Consider the following 16,434-nt stretch of genomic DNA (forward strand, 5'->3'; position numbering starts at 1 on the left):
CCCATTTTTAGTTTGGTGTAGATGGAGTTGTAATAGCACACTCACACACAAAGAAAAAGAAAAAAGCTTGGGAAACACTGGATTAATCTGTTTGCTCTGTCTCTGTTGTATAGCAGCACTCGTTTCTAATGTTATTACTTGATTATAGGATATTTTAGAGCTGAGAAGTAGGACTAGGAACATCATGAGCCCCCTGATGTGGTAACCTCTTGCTGAACTACACCATCACCAACAGTGAACTTGATGAATTCAGAGGTATTGGTACTTCATTCTTCTCAGATGCAAATTTATTTACAACACTGAAGACTGAAAGAAAATTAAATCAGCATATCTTCTAAAACAACCCTCTGGTGTGTAATAGTAAAGAAATCTTTTTTTTGTGATAGATGAGCATTCACTGAAAGGATTGTTAGCCCCGTTGTTCAAATAATGTAATTGGAGTCTATTATAAAGAAAGACAGAGTTGGAAATTAAGATAGTTCATAATCAAAAGTCTGTGTTTGACTCCCTGAACCAAGTTCAGTCAACCCAACACAGGAACTGATGTCATAGTGCCTTCAAAACTATACAAGCAGGCTAAACACTCTATGAAGGTCAATGGCCTGAAGATTAGATAAAGGAGAACAAATTTAATAAGGTCTGTAAATTGAGTTTCATAGTTCACTGGTTCAGAAGTCCATTTCATAAACAAGAATTCAACCTGCTTTATTTATAAAATGTATTTATGAAATATGTTTCTTTCTTGTTAAGTCTACTTATAAAAATAGTGGGAAAAGATACTTAACACAATGTATTTAAGGAAGAATATGCACTGTGTGTTAAGTTTAAAGCATGAAAGAAAACTTTAAATAGCCGATTTTGGTGTTTATTTTTTTAGGCCCTGCAGCTAAAGAATCTAATTAAACCTTATATATGGAATTTAAACCTTAGGGGGAGGTGGTGCTAAATTGGTTCTGAAAATATTATAAGATCGCTTCAAAGGATAACAAGCTTTTAGGATGTAAAATGATGTATTATGACTCAGCAGGACTGATGTGTGAAAAGGGTCCAAAATGAACACCCGATAAGTGCCAAATATGAGTAAAGGTTTGCTTTAACGACATGCAGGTAACTTTATTAGGAACCGCATTGGAATACAAGGTTGTAGAATGGTAGGCTGACAAAGCACAGGCAAATTGTCTAGTAAAGAAAACATCTTTTACAATAGTGAGAGGCTTATACTGTAAGTTTTCCCCCGTCAGAACACCAAGTGGCATATTTCTAAAAAAAAAAAAAAAGATAAGTAAATAAATACATAGGCTATGTATAATAAATAATGTTATTAAAACCTAAATTACATTGCAGTTACAAAAGTTGATTTTTGTTTTTTTATTAGTTGGTGTGTAGGAGGCCAGTACATGTTCTTAATTATAAATTCTAGATTCTGTTTGAGCACCTGAAGTGATGTAAAATGCTAAATATTGGTGTTGATTCTTTATTGCTTTTGATTCTTTGGTGTTGATGTTGACCAGATAAGATTAGGGCAACATACATGAGGCATATTTCTCAAAGAAAGAAGAAAAAAAAAAAAAAAAGAAAGAAGTGTTCATATAACCTTGTATTATATTTCAGTTAAATAAATTGATTGACTGACTGACTGAATGAGTGTGTTTTATTATTTAGTGTTTTTATTATTATTAAATTCAGTTAAATGGAGGATAGAAACTTAATGGCAGTAAATATTCTTAATTTATTTTTGGATTTTTTGAGTAAAAAAATATAGTTTTCATTTTGAAGTAAAAAGATAGACCCCTCAGAATTGACAGAAGGCCAATTATTATAATTTTCTAATTTAATACTTATTGTAATTAATGGTGTTATTATTCAGTATTTCCATTAATTAGATGCACATTTCAGCTTTTCATTAAAACCTACAGGTTAATTGAGTGAAATCAGTGAATTTGAAGTGAAGTGAAGTGAAGTGACATACGGCCAAGTATGGTGACCCATACTCGGAATTCGTGCTCTGCATTTAACCCATCCAACGTGCACACACACAGCAGTGAACACACACACACCGTGAACACACACCCGGAGCAGTGGGCAGCCATTTATGCTGCGGCGCCCGGGGAGCAGTTGGGGGTTCGGTGCCTTGCTCAAGGGCACCTCAGTCGTGGTATTGAGGGTGGAGAGAGCGCTGGACATTCACTCCCCCCACCTACAATTCCTGCCGGCCCGAGACTCGAACCCGCAACCTTTGGATTACGAGTCCAACTCTCTAACCATTAGGTCACGACTTCCCCTGCATTCATATTGTTGCTATGACATATCTTCAATTACAATATGAGCAATTAAATATGTAAATATTCATAAGCCTGTATATATATATATATTATATATTAAGTCACAGAATAAATTTACCTTGCAGATGAATCTCTTTTACTGGGTTTTTGCTTTGTCTGTCATCATTTACTAAAGTAAAGTAGATAGTATAATTTAGTAAATGATGGCATAGTATATAGTATCATTTTTAATTCACTTATATATAAAATATAATATTTATAATAAAGTTATTTAATTTAATTTTTACATAATTGTGCATGTTGTGCTATAAATCTTGTGCATCTTTTGTGCATCTTACCCTATCTTACCCTATTGAGTGGAAAACAAGCTTCTTTGACCAAGTAACATTTAAGTCATTGTCCCATTTCACTATTAAAGATGCTCTGAGAAAATAGCATTTTTTTTATGTCTTTAATGTAGTCTGGGTCAATTTTCTATTTTGCTATACCATATATATTTTTTTTATTATACGCATGGCCTTTGATGGCAATATCTAAAGATATTGGAAGCATTTTATTCTTTTTTTGAAAATTTGAAAAGCCATTCTAACTATTCTGCTATTTTTAACTATTTTTAAAATTATATTTTATTATTTGATTGATTGAGTGAGTGAGTGAGTGAGTGAGTGAGTGAGTTTTTTTATTATTATTACTACAAAATACAGTTAAATGGTGGATAGAAACTTACAGGCAGTAAATATTCTTAATTTATTTATAAACTGTGGACCCTGATTGAGCATTTCAATTATTTAAAATGCTAAATATTGATATAGATTTTTCTGCATAATGACCAGGAACCACATAAAGAAAACATATGAGATGAGGACCCGCAAACAACAACTGAAAATATACTCTTCTGCATGACATAAAACATACTTTAGTCTTTTTTTTTCTAGCATTATCTTCCATAGACTGTTGCTCCCAGTGTCTTCTCCCTTTTTTCCATTCCATGTCCGTATCTGTGAAAGTGATAAATTGCTGTAGTAGAGAATGATGGGATATTGGAATATGGTCTCATCAGCAATCTCCAGACTTCAAAAGTGCTCTAGAGCAGCCATGATCAAGGCAGAGCATGTGAGGTCTTTTGTTATTGGATACTGGTAAATTGCATGCCTTCTGAGATGTAATGGTGTTGAAACGTCTTCATAATGGCAGCAATAAGAGGGCATAACTATCAATTTGTAATCTTTTATAGCCCTTCTGAGGGTATAAAAAACTGAAGTCAAATATTTATAAAACTAGAACATTTATAAATGATATATATATATATATATATATATATATATATATATATTATATATATTAGCGCTTTGTTTTTACTCTGTGCAGATAATGCTAATGTCCATGCAGGAGTAATCTGTGGCAGGCTGCATACATATCTACTTTCTGTTGGTTTATTTATTGCTTTCGCCCCTTTTCGTATTCACATCTCTGCTGCATTTTTTTTTTTTTTGGAATTTAATCCAACACTTATATGACATTACACATGCTATGCTAATGTGTAGTTACACATTACCCATGCTAATTCGAGGACGGCGCACAACGAGAGTAAAAGGGAAGTATGTAAATTCAAACCCATCATTTTCCTGCAGTCTGGTTAAGTGACTTTCACTACGATGTGCAATCCACTGACTAGTTATTATGATCACACACTCTCTCAGCTGCTGCGTCGTGGCGCTGAAATCTAATTTGATAAAACACAAGTTCAAACTGAGAATCTGCGAGCGCAGTAGAAGATGATATGATGCAGCTAATTTGCTTAAGGGTGATCAGTGTGTATGTGTGTGTGTTTAGGTGTTTCTGTGGGTGTTCTTTTCTTTTTATACCTGTTTTAGAAGGGAAATGTTACCCAGACCCAAGCAAAGCTGTGCATGTTTTCCTGTGGTTTCCATGGTTTTTGTTTGTTTGTTTGTTTGTTTTGTTTTTTATTTGATCAAAAAGTTTTAGAATACAATTTCTAACATATTATTTCAAATGTAGGGTAAGATGACTCCCCCACCTTAATTTCTTTCTCTTGACCATAGACGGCACAAAATCATTTCAGCGCTTTTGATGAATGGCTATGCAGTTTTTAACTCTGTTATTTCATCAGAAATGTCAAAATTTGTGAAATTTAGTTGTACAAAACAATTTTGCGGTTAACTGATCTAATATTGTGTGGAAAAGTGATCTATGACATATGTTTATTTATGAATATTTGTTAATGGGGGATTGGTGGACTCATTCATGTTTTTAGATTTTTGGAGTAAAAATGATAGTTTTAATTTTGAAGTAAAAAGATGGGCCCCTCAGAATTGGCACAGAAGGTAAATTATTATAATTTTCTAATTTAATAATTATTGTAATTAATAGGGTTATTATTCAGTATTTCCATGAATTAGATGCACATTTCAGCTTTTCATTATAAAACCTACAGGTTAATTGAGTGAAATCAGTGAATTTGCATTCATATTGTTACTATGACATATCTTCAATTACAATATGAGCAATTAAATATGTAAATATTCAATATACAAGCCTGTATATAAGTCACAGAATGAATTTACTTTGCATTTTTGCTTTATCTGTTATCATTTACTAAATGATAGTATAATTTAGTAAATGATGGCATAGTATATATAGTATAATTTTTAATTCACTTATATATAATATATATATATATTTATAAGAAAGTAATTTAATTTAATTCTTAAAATTAAATTATATAAATTTTGTGCATCTTTTGTGCATCTATAAGAAAATTGCATTTTTTATTTTATTTTATGTAGTCTGGGTCAATTTTCTATTTTGCAATACCATATTGCATGGCCTTTGATGGCAATATCTAAAGATATTGGAAGCGATTTATTCTTTCTTTGAAAAGTTGAAAAGCCAATCTAACTATTCTGCTGTTCTAACTATGCATTATTACAAAATGGTATTTTATTATTTGCATTTAGCATTGTTTTTCCCTGTTCTGTGACCCTCTGAGAAGAATAATTTCATCATTTTGCATGCTGGCACAAAAGAAAATATATAAGAAGCAAACAAAGACAGAATTAAACAAATTTTAGATGTTATTCAATTTAATTGGATGAGCATGTCTATTAAATAGAGCACTACATTAAAGCAATTATGTAATTTTGTTTACTGAATGCCCTAGTTACTGCCATGAAACATCTTAAGCAGAGGTTCAGGGAAAATTGGAAACGCAGCCAGTGAATACAAAGAGTCATGCTGACCGCTTCTTACCGCTCAGCTAATTGCTTTGGGGAGCAAATAAATATTGCCAGTTCAGAGAAACCTATCTTGAAAAGTATTGAAAAGTACATCAAGGCTGAAGTAACGTCTACCTTGATACAAACATCGACTGAACAGATGCAAAACACCTTAAGGAACAGGCTGCTGGCAAAGTATCTAGGAATGCTGTTATTGATCAATGGATACAGCTTCAGCGGCCTGCACAATTCATTATAAAGGTGGTGTCTCTAAATCTTTAATCAAACTCAACTCAAAAGGCCCAGATGTGTAGAAGTACGGTATTTTATGCATGTTTGCCAACTTAACACCCAAGTACCGTTTTAATTTCAGTCGATGGACATGAGATCAATAAACAAACAATTCAAATGCCCTTATTGCTAATTAGCTAATTTGTCTTGAAGTCTCTCATCTTACACAAATTGAACTTGATACTCAATGCAAGTATCAGTTCATGTGTTATGAATAGATTTTTTTGTGTGTGTGTGTGTTTGTGTGTGTGTGTAGTCCATTTGCAGCCCAGACTGTGGTTTAGTGCAGTGTTCATGTTTGCTACTTAAACTAACCTGAGTGAACTGTCAATATTGCTACTAAACCATTCAAATCAAGTAAACCTTAACAAGCCCTGCTGTTGGTCAGAAATCTAATTGTGATGTGCAATATACTGAAATGATTACATTTAGGCCTAATGCTATATTGCTTGCACTTACATCTCTTTAATCTGGTGAAGTATCTAAAATGAATGATCCAGATATGTGGAATAGGATAATGTTTGGGTGGAAAGCGCTAAGCTCTTTTTTATTTAAATTTCATGTGTAATAATACAAAACACATAGAGTTGGGAATCTGTAACCTGTAACCTTTTTAATCTGACAATGCCCTTAATATCTCTAACTAGACATTGGCAATAATAGACAGACAGCATATTTGTTGATGTAAAAAAAAAAAAAAAAAAGCAAACATTTTATGAAGAAAGAGATCTTAGCTAGATATATCAAACTAATTATTAATTTTGTTGATTCAGTGATTGTGCATTTGTATCCTTAAAATATACTATACAAGGGAGATGGGCTAGTTGTTACAGGGGGAATTAAATGTTTCTTAAGTTATTAATTTGAAATATTTGAATAATAACAACAACAATATTTATTATTATTATAATTAATAATATTATAATTCTTATTTTTCTTCCTCTGCTTAGTAATAATAATAATACATTTATTATTATTATTATTATTATTATTACTCATTGGCCAAAACAATGACCGAATATTTTTCCATGTAACCTTTTTATAATTTTTCCTCTGAATTTTATTTTTCATACTGTGCTGAAAAGTCTAGAATAGTCTCTTTAATGGAAGGTTATATTATGACAACCTAAACCACATGTAACGCTGTTTACACGAAATGCCAACGTGTTTAATGAACTTTATCTTTTTCCCGGGCAGTAACGGTGAGAATGTTAAGAAGCTGTTTTTTTTTTTAACATATTCACTTTGGGAAAAGTGTGACAATTAGCCCCGTTCTCGTATATTCTAAAACACTTAAAGGCGCTTTTATTTACTTGTTCGCTTACATGACGCGTCGTTTCCAAGGGTCTCCGCACTCCATTCCAGTGAAGAGAGACTCTGCTCCGGGTTTTGCTCCCTCACTGCTCTATACATCGCGTCTCCTCACTCCTGCATTGCTGTAGCAGCAGATGTTCGCGCGCTGAAGCCAATATCCACTGTTCTCTTTACCGGAGCAAGTGTTCTGCAGCGGACAGCGAGGAGACGAAGAGGAGTGAGGACGTTTGCTCTCTCTCTTCACACGTCTGGAGTGTGTGTATGTGGGTGAGTGAGCTGAAGAAATTAGAGTCGCCTCTTTATTTACCACACCTGTGATGCGCTGCTGTCTCTGAGCAACGAAGACGCACTGATGGCCAAGGTACAGGAAGAGGATACGTGTTGAAAGAGGACTTCTAAATGCGCTGATCGGTGTAATATTACAAAAACTAAACCCAGACACACAGCACATACTCCTCGCAGCTCATTCAGCAGATATTACTGACTTAAACTTGAACGAGAAGGTGATAAAGATGCCGTTACACCTGGGTCCCTTTGTCCGCTGGAGATCCGGGCTTGTACTCACATGGATCTGCTTGTTTTCGTCCGGATTTACCTTCACTGGTGAGTTTCATTCATTTCGGAACGCATCCTTCTGTTACGACTGATAAAACCATGTGTAAGCCATGCGTAATTGCTTTTACACACAGCAGTTGGCTCCCTTTGTGATGTGATTTTCCGAATAATAACCCATGATATTTTACGGGGTTCACTTGAATGCGAAATGAGCAGTTTGCTCCAAATGTTCATATTATTGTTACTTTGAATAACCAGAACGCGCAGAGACATTATTCAGGAACTTGAACGTGCAGTAAGTTTGATTGACGTGTATCTGAGAGCACGAGACACTACGACGAACCGTTTAAACGAATATGAATATAGGAAACCAAGGGTTTGTTTAATTGAAAATGACTTGAAATGTATTCCGTGGGGGTTAAACCAATAAATATCGTTGAATATTGCGTTCTGTATTCCGCGTTGCATTTCTGTGAGCGTCAGCTTGAATGAAGTACTCGACACGCGCACATTTCCACGCGCAGACATTCATCCGTTCTTGCTGCATTGACAGTGTTTCTGACAGCTTTTAGAAGTACAGTGAGCTCCGACGGTCATTGAGCGGTGCAGGGTATGTTTGTTATGTGCAGATATAGCCTATAAGATGAGGTAAACATGCCTTCGTGGTCAGCTCAGAGGAAAAAAAAACGTGCACAAATAATCGTGCTCTCCTCCCATCACATATCGTGCACTTGTCTTGGTTAGTTACCAATTATAGCCTTACAAGGAAAGAAGCGAAGATTTACTACACGTGTAAAGCTGCAGTAATTATTAAACATTGTAAATTAATATTTTCATTATGAATTACTTTGCTTTTATAATTGTATTTATTTGCAAAGCCAGCAATATGACACGCCAGTACTGGTTGCTAATGACTCCTTGTCATTACTCCCACAACCAAAATTAAGACCATATCATTTTCAAAATGCCAAGCTTATGTGTTTTTACTTAAGAATCAGTGTGGATATGCATATTAAGATTCATTCATGGCATATTTTTAATGGGAGAAATTTCATATTGTGTAGCAAACCTTTGTTTACTGTGCTGCTAGTTGTTTTCCCCAGCTTCATACTGTAAAACTAATGAAATAAAGTTTGTTGCATATTATAACATCAAATAACACTAACCTGTTGTCCAAGCTTTGACATAATTATAGTTACAGAATCACAGTCACCTAGCCCAGTGTTTCCCAACCAGGGGTGTGTGTAGCCTATAGAGATTTAACTTTTTTTTCTTTGCAAAACCTGTAAACCAGACATTCAAGGCTATAGATTAAATAAATGCATTTGATTGGTTCTTATGCACTGTAATTTAAATAACCATTTTAATAATATTAGTAATAATTTTAAATGATATCCAGCATAATATCAGCTAAAAATAACTTATTCTAGGCTGCATTTGGTATGGGTGAAAGGGCGTTTAAACATTTTTTGGGCTGTGGAGGTCCATAAAACAAAAAAAGGTTGGGAAATACTGACCTAGTCCACCCACAATGTGTTTATGTGGACCAGTTTGGGCTTGCCGAGATCTGTATTACATTGTGACAAGAGAGTATAAGAGGAGTAAGGACGGCCTTGGCTGTGGGAAACTTGACTGTGGGAACGTTTCTGGAGGTTTTATAGTAATCATCACCATAGAGCCCAGCTGGGGACCGCTGATGAGTATCCTCAGAAGAGCACCGTCAGAATTTCACACTTGGCCTATATTGTTCTGCCCCCTCTCTGCTGTGGACAGAGGGCTAACTTGTTAAAAGTTGTGCAATTATCTGTCTTGCTTTAGGAAACTCTGCATGAGAAAGCTAAATTAAGAGGGTATTTTCTTGTGCATTAATTAGTGAAGGATTTTGCATAAATTAAGATTAGGTAAACAGTCATACCCAGGGGAATCATATAAGAAATACAGTGGCATTTCTGAGGTTTTTCAAGCATTTTTTTTTTTTTTTTTTTTTTAAGTAGATTGCAGGGCATCATGAACAATGTCCTAAATTCCTACCATCTTCACATGTTCTGTTTAATTTGTCAAGGACACATATCTTGCTTCACTTCTAAATGAAAAAAAAGATCAGACAGGAATTTTCTTATTCTTGTAAGAGGTGGAAATGTAAATTGGATGGAGGGGAAATAATGGAAACGTGTGCTCGCAGACATTGTTAGTCCAAAAGATCATAAAAGATCACACAAGGTGCTCTCGCCAGGGAGAAACGGGCTGACGGTGCATTTTGTAATAAAACAAAACAAAACAAAAAAAAACAGCCAACTTGTCTTTCCCTTGAAACATAATCCGGTCAAAAATAAAGGTCGCCCTGTCAGTCTTCATCAGAGAGAACACAAGACACAGAACAGAGCTCTTCCTCGAACAATGTGGTGCCTTCAGGGAGATGATCTACCGTTGAGCCAACAGGAGGGTTTTCATCAGTATGTAGACAAAAGGAATCAGCACATTGGGTTTGTGATGTGTAAGTGAGTGAGTGAGTGTGTGTGTTTCATACTATAGCCTGTGTTAGTGGCTCTGTTTTGCTTCAGGATTTTATATTGACCCAGTACAGAACTAAAATTATTTATTGTAAGAAAGTAAATCCTTAATTTTAGACTTTTTAAATTACAACGAACTGCGTACTGTCATAGTATTATACAAAAGTAGTATGAATAAACTTGCATAAAAAATCAAAATCAAAAAATCAAACAAACAAACTCTGATTAGACGCACGGCCAGTGACGTCAATAACAAAGGATATGGAAATGCTGTTTTCCATTTTTAATGTTAATAAGCCTAAATATTTTGCTATCCTAACCAAACAAGATTATATGGTTTATTCCATTTTCTAAATGGCATTGAGCATTTTATTCCACGTTTTGTCTGTGGTCTTATCAGAACAGATCTGCAATCCTCCAACCTTAGTATTTTAGTTTTTGTATTTAGTATGTCAAAGGAAAAAAAAAAAAAAAAAAAACACAGACGCACGTCAGACATGACAAATCGTATTTCCAGGAATGTGTTTATGATGCACACCTGCATATCTACACAACTTCAGCTTCATCAAATTCAGTGCACACTCTTAAAGTAAGGAATCGGTCATGCAATCAATACAACCCTGCAGTAAAGTATGGTTTCTTGTTTGTGCCCATCTCTTTGGAAAAGGAGTGATATAATGGGTTTGCTGTTTTCGCTGTGTGTGTGAGAAAGAGGCAAGGGATTTTTGTGGCTGGAGTTTGTGGTGGGCTTGTTTCAGAGATTTTTGGCACTGCTGTGAGTGTGCTTGGTTGTTCACTGAAAGGGATGGGTTTTGGGGTGCAGTGAAACTCAAAAGCTTTCTTATGTGTTTAAGAAGCTTCTCAAAGGCCCCTCAGACCCTTGAGACGTGATTTTACTGTCGTCATTTGGATTATTGCAATTAGGATGAAGCTAGCGTTTTGGTGTTCTCTACTTTTTTTTTGTTGAGGGGAAATTATTTTAATTGAATTTTTAAAGTTTAACATTAATAATTAGGCCGTACTACGGTGCCCGAGAGAGCTCAACGCACTGCAAATAGAAAAACAATTTAGTCAATTTGACAACACACACACTGCAAATACTCACAACATAAACAAATAAAGAAACACGCTGCAAATAGAAAAAAAACATCTGCAAATTAAGAAAACAACTTCATCAATTTGACAACACACGCTCTGCAAATACTCACAACATAAACAAATAAAGAAACACGCTGCAAATAGAAAAAAAAACATCTGCAAATTAAGAAAACAACTTCGTCAATTTTACAACACACGCCCTGCAAATACTCACAACATAAACAAACAAAGAAACACGCTGCAAATACAATTCTTTATTTGGTTGTGTTGTGAGCATTTGCAGTGCGTTTCTTTATTTGTCTGTGTTGTGAGCCTTTGCACCACCTGCTGTCAAACTGATGAAGATGTTTTCTTTATTTGCTGGTGCTTTTTCTATTTGCATGTGTTTTCTGAAGTTGCAGTGCGTTGAGCTCTCTCGGCCACCGTACCTTTCACTAAACCATACCAGATTTTCACTGTATATAGTATCAAAAAAAAGAGAAATGTGGAAAAAGATTTTTGGCCTTCTACTTGTAAGCTATAAACTCAAATGATGCATGTAAAGAGAGGACTCTGCTGTCATGTTGGGCTTTTGATGCTAACCAATGACTTTTCAGGATGTACAGTACAAGAACCGAAAGAATCAAGCAATGAAGAATTTCAGAGAAAAATTGAAGATTTTAACAGATTAATGTCTGAGAGCAGAGTTATTTGGAGTTGCGGCAAGCACTCAGAAGCGGAACGTGACTAAATCCGTTTTTGTTGTGTTTCGTTTAACCCGACACCGGCCGCATTGCAATTTCACAACAATTTTAACATGTTTTTTTTTTTCTTAAATAGATTGTATATTTCTCCCACTCTCACAGTTTCCACACATATATATGTATAGCCGTATTTGAGTTTGATGAATGGAGAGGCGTGAAATGGTGTAACAGAGATGAGGAAAAGGCAAACAGTGTAAGTCAACAGCAGCTGGCTTTCCATAATCCAAGAGCATGCTCCATTTGATGACAAATGTGGTCTTTTCTTATCTCACACTGCTATATATGTCTTCTCCATAAGTGTCAAATGCAAATGGAGAAGGAGAGGCGAGGCAGAGAACATGAGAAAGTGTGACACGAACCTTTGGGGTGGGGGAAATCTCCTTTCAAACCGCATCATATATCAGAAATGTGCCCTTTTGCTTCAGTAAAGCACATAGACTAATGATTATGGGGTGGACTCGGGGCTTTAGGTGGGTCCTTAGCCTTTTGAAATGGCCATTGTGCCATTCAAGGGGTCAAGGTTTGGCTGGTTAGCATGGTTAAATGCATTTTTTTGCAAACAGTATTGTTAATATAATACTACAGTAGATGTCTTACAGGACTCATTTCATTATGGCAGGGTTTTAAAAATGTGTAGACCATAGATATTGACACCTAGATATAATAGACTGAATCTTTTGAATATTGACAATATAGACTTGCTCAATGGACCAATATGGTGGATGGCTTAAGTATATTGCATACAGGAACAGTTAATGAGGAATTCTATGTTGTAGACCTCTTTGGTCCCGTCCGGGGCTTCAGCACCTGCTCCCTCCTGCAAGCAGCATGACGACGCCCTTCAGAAAGGATGCGGTCTGCAGGATGAACCAAAGATCAGCGCTGTCACCAGAGAGACTAATCGTGTTCTTCCCCGAGGTGCTGTCAGTGGCCAGAGAAAGCTGGAGTACTGTTGACCTTGAGAGCAGATGCATTTAATGTGCAGACACTGCTTCTCAGCACATTGTGAGCACTAGAGTCTATGAAAGCCTTGGGTGAATGCCCCTCCCCGAAGAGATAAGAGTGCATTTCCCAAGGTGCTTTTGACTTGACTCGCAGCCTGCGAAATCTAAGTAAGATCTGTCCGCTTTAATGATGAACCATCTGCTTGAATACTCAATAGACTCAAGCACTTTGCCTCGTCCTGCAATAGTAATGCAACAAAAGGGGTAATTTTTTCTTCCAACTGTTATTACTCCATAGGGTTTGTTCGGTGGCGACGGAGAACATAAACATGAAAAATTTGCTGTGGAGATCCGCTTGCTCTCAGCCCATCTGTGGTTCATCACCCAGCATATTTAAGGTTGTTTGGGGATGCTCTTCATTCTCCAGTGATCAATAACCCTCTAACTGTTAAACACGGAGGTGCTCAATCCCCGCCTTTTATGCAAGTCCTCTGGGTCCTTTTGTAGCCTTGAAGTTTGTCCAAGTTACATCCAGAATATTGTTATTTGTATGCGCCGCACAGCAGCAGTGGCAGCAGCACATGAGACTTCCAGAGGGCTTCCACGAGGGAGCGTTGTCTTCACTACTACCGTGATGTAGATTGAACACTCTGCCAGCCCATAATACAAGTGAGGGCTGAGCTTTCTTTTGAACTGCATAACTGATCCAGCATCAAAAGGAATGACAGTACATCATATTGATATTTGCCCACTTCAAGGCTAATGAAACTCTCGAGTTCAGCCTGTCTCTTTTACGTATGGCTGATCTAGATGAGTTTTGTTGAGTTTAATGTACTCGGTTGATCCTCGTGTTCTGTGAATTTGAAGTGCAAAATTGTCTTTGCTGTTCTTGGCTAGCCTCAATTCAAAACCTGCTTGCTTATAATCATGAAGGCAAACATCAGGGATTTCAGTTATTAGACCACTGGGTATCAAAGCAAAGCTATTTGGTCACTAAGAGATATTGATATTGGATATGATTGAGGTTTCTTTGTGAACTTTGTTTATATTACAGTTGGAAAGTATAGAGGTTGACCATACGCGAATATTTACATTTTACATACATAAGCATCTCTTTTACTATTGCTTAAGGTTGGAGAATTTAAAATCAGAATAGTATAAAAATACTGTTAAACTAAATGAATGATACATGAATAGTACATGAATGATACCCGAAAGTGGCTTTTTCAAAGGAATTTCAAATGTCTGCTGAATTATTTAATGATAATATTCAGATTTTTTGGGGGGGTTTATATTTGTGACTTTTAATAATCTATAATAAAGCGATACATAATGACAGTACTTGTTGTTATGGTTACCTCCTCCTCCTTCATAAATCATAAAGAGGGTGAGGTTTTTAAACTTGGACAAGTAAGCAACTATTTAAGCACCCTAGCAACTGCATATAGCAACACGCTTAAGAAACACTTTGGGACTGCATAGCAGCACACATGGCATTTTATGACATTTTCTTAAGAAAAAAATGCAGCTCATTTCTTTGTTGTGTATGAAAGATTTCCATGTGGCTTATGTAGCACATAAACTAAATCTTGGCATGTGTGTTTTAGCATTAATGTGTGAGAGTATGAGCATGTCTCAAGTCAATATAAAGTACTTCAGGCAGGCTGGAGGTGGTAAGCTCTCTAATGGCAAGGATATTTGAGGGCGGCTTGGCCAAAACGTGTCCTCTTGAAGTGATGATGTTGACAGGGAAGGAGACCTATTGACCTTTGCTCATTACGTTCAGATTCCATGCCTCAGGCTGGCAATTCAACTGAGTCAACACTGGCCGTAGCTCAGCCCTCACTCAGCAGTCATCAGGGAATGCAACGGCCAGCTCAAAACATCTGCTCACTCTTTTCAGAGACACGAAAGATGTTTAAAATCTGAATATTTAATTTTACACTTTGCGAGCTTCTGTAACCTCATTCCGTATTTGAGTATTTACATTTTGTGATTTTAAAATGATAGAATTCTTAAGAAATGACCTTTCTGTTATTGTTTTCAGTAAACGATTGTAATTTGGTTATTAGCTACCACTGTCGTAAGTAAACCAATAAATAAAATGGAATCTAAAAGCTTCTTACAAAGGGCCTTTTGTGCCAGCTCCAGATACTGTGTAAAAATGCAATGTCGCATAAAATTAAAATTTGTTGTTGTCATGACAATCAGTGCCGCCTTGTTTCCTGTCAGATCACTCGGATGTTTGCCAGAATCAACAAGCAGTAGCCAAAACTAATAGTCTCATGGCTCTGTTTGTTTTGAGAATATATCTGGCAGTAGGGGAAACAATCATTTTAATAATATACAGTAATGCAGTGTTTATTACAGAAACAAATTTAATAGGAAAAAATATAAAAATCTGTATTGCAGAGGGCGATTAGTCACAAATGTTACAATGTGATATGAAGTGTTCACTGAATATTAGTTTAGTTTTGTTTGGGGTTTTTTATTTCTGTATTTGGTTTCATACTTACATTTAGCCTATTTTCTATTTAAGAATAAGCCCAAGCATAGGGCATTCACAAAAATAAATTTGCTTTCTTATAACACAAATTTTAATGATATCTAACATGTTATGTGTGGTACAATAGTCCAAAAAATGTGCACAGCAGGTTCATTTATTATGATTTATCAGTAGAACAATAACAGTTGTAACTGGTATTTTGGCAGAAGCTACCATGGTAAATCTTTTGTGAGGTTAGATGTCAGCATCACACTAGCATTTGTAATGACAGCATATTCATTTGGAAGACTCAGGGTTGGCAAAAGTAGCACGTTTACTACTTCCTTTGGCAACCATTTTTATTAGCAGCCTCTAGCTTGTGAAAAGTGTGTGGGTAAAACATTTAATTTTCTTCGTTTTACTTTAACAGAGAATAAAATGATGCCAGCCCTTTGCGTTAAGCTCGGGATGCGTGTGAAATATGGTCGTAGCAGACAAGATTTTAGATTTTGAAATGGAGAAGCAACATTTCTCGGTAAGGACGTTAAGAGCAATGAAGCCATTGAAATAGATTTAAGACTTCATGCTTGTATAATTAATCATGACAGAATTGCTCATTCTGGGCCTTTGCACAGCCTATGGATTTTAATGAATACTGTAAATGTGTCATTTGCTTTTTCTTATAAGCCTATACTTTTTTTAATCCCTGAAAGCGCAGGATTTCAGTACATTTGAAAGACCTTTAAAGGTGGTCCTCTCGTCGCTTTCTCTTTGTTTATAGTAACCCAGGGGGCTCATTAGTCATACAGGCGTTCTTTAGAGATCTGACTGTTCGTGCCTCCGTGAAATGGCATACGGAGACAGTCGGTCTATGTGTTTACAGTAAATGTGTTTGTGTGTGTGGTCTAAAATTACTTTGATCATATTATTTCAGCCATAAAACATGTTTTTTTGCTTCATTTACAAAAAATGATGA

At 35.8% G+C, this 16,434-nt stretch overlaps 1 protein-coding gene across 1 annotated transcript in view; it reads left to right on the forward strand.

Annotated features, from left to right (window-relative positions):
- Positions 1-7,233: 7,233 nt before the first annotated feature.
- LOC306883302 (netrin receptor UNC5A-like) overlaps positions 7,234-16,434 on the forward strand; it is a 217,337-nt gene continuing 208,136 nt past the window's right edge. Inside the window, exon 1 of the mRNA XM_079438470.1 lies at positions 7,234-7,726. Coding sequence (XP_079294596.1) covers positions 7,636-7,726 — 91 coding nt within the window. The 5' untranslated portion in view covers positions 7,234-7,635. The remainder of the gene's footprint in view (positions 7,727-16,434) is intronic.

The sequence above is a fragment of the Barbus barbus genome (assembly GCF_936440315.1).
Source record: "Barbus barbus genome assembly, chromosome: 17".
Classification (NCBI taxonomy): Eukaryota; Metazoa; Chordata; class Actinopteri; order Cypriniformes; family Cyprinidae; genus Barbus; species Barbus barbus.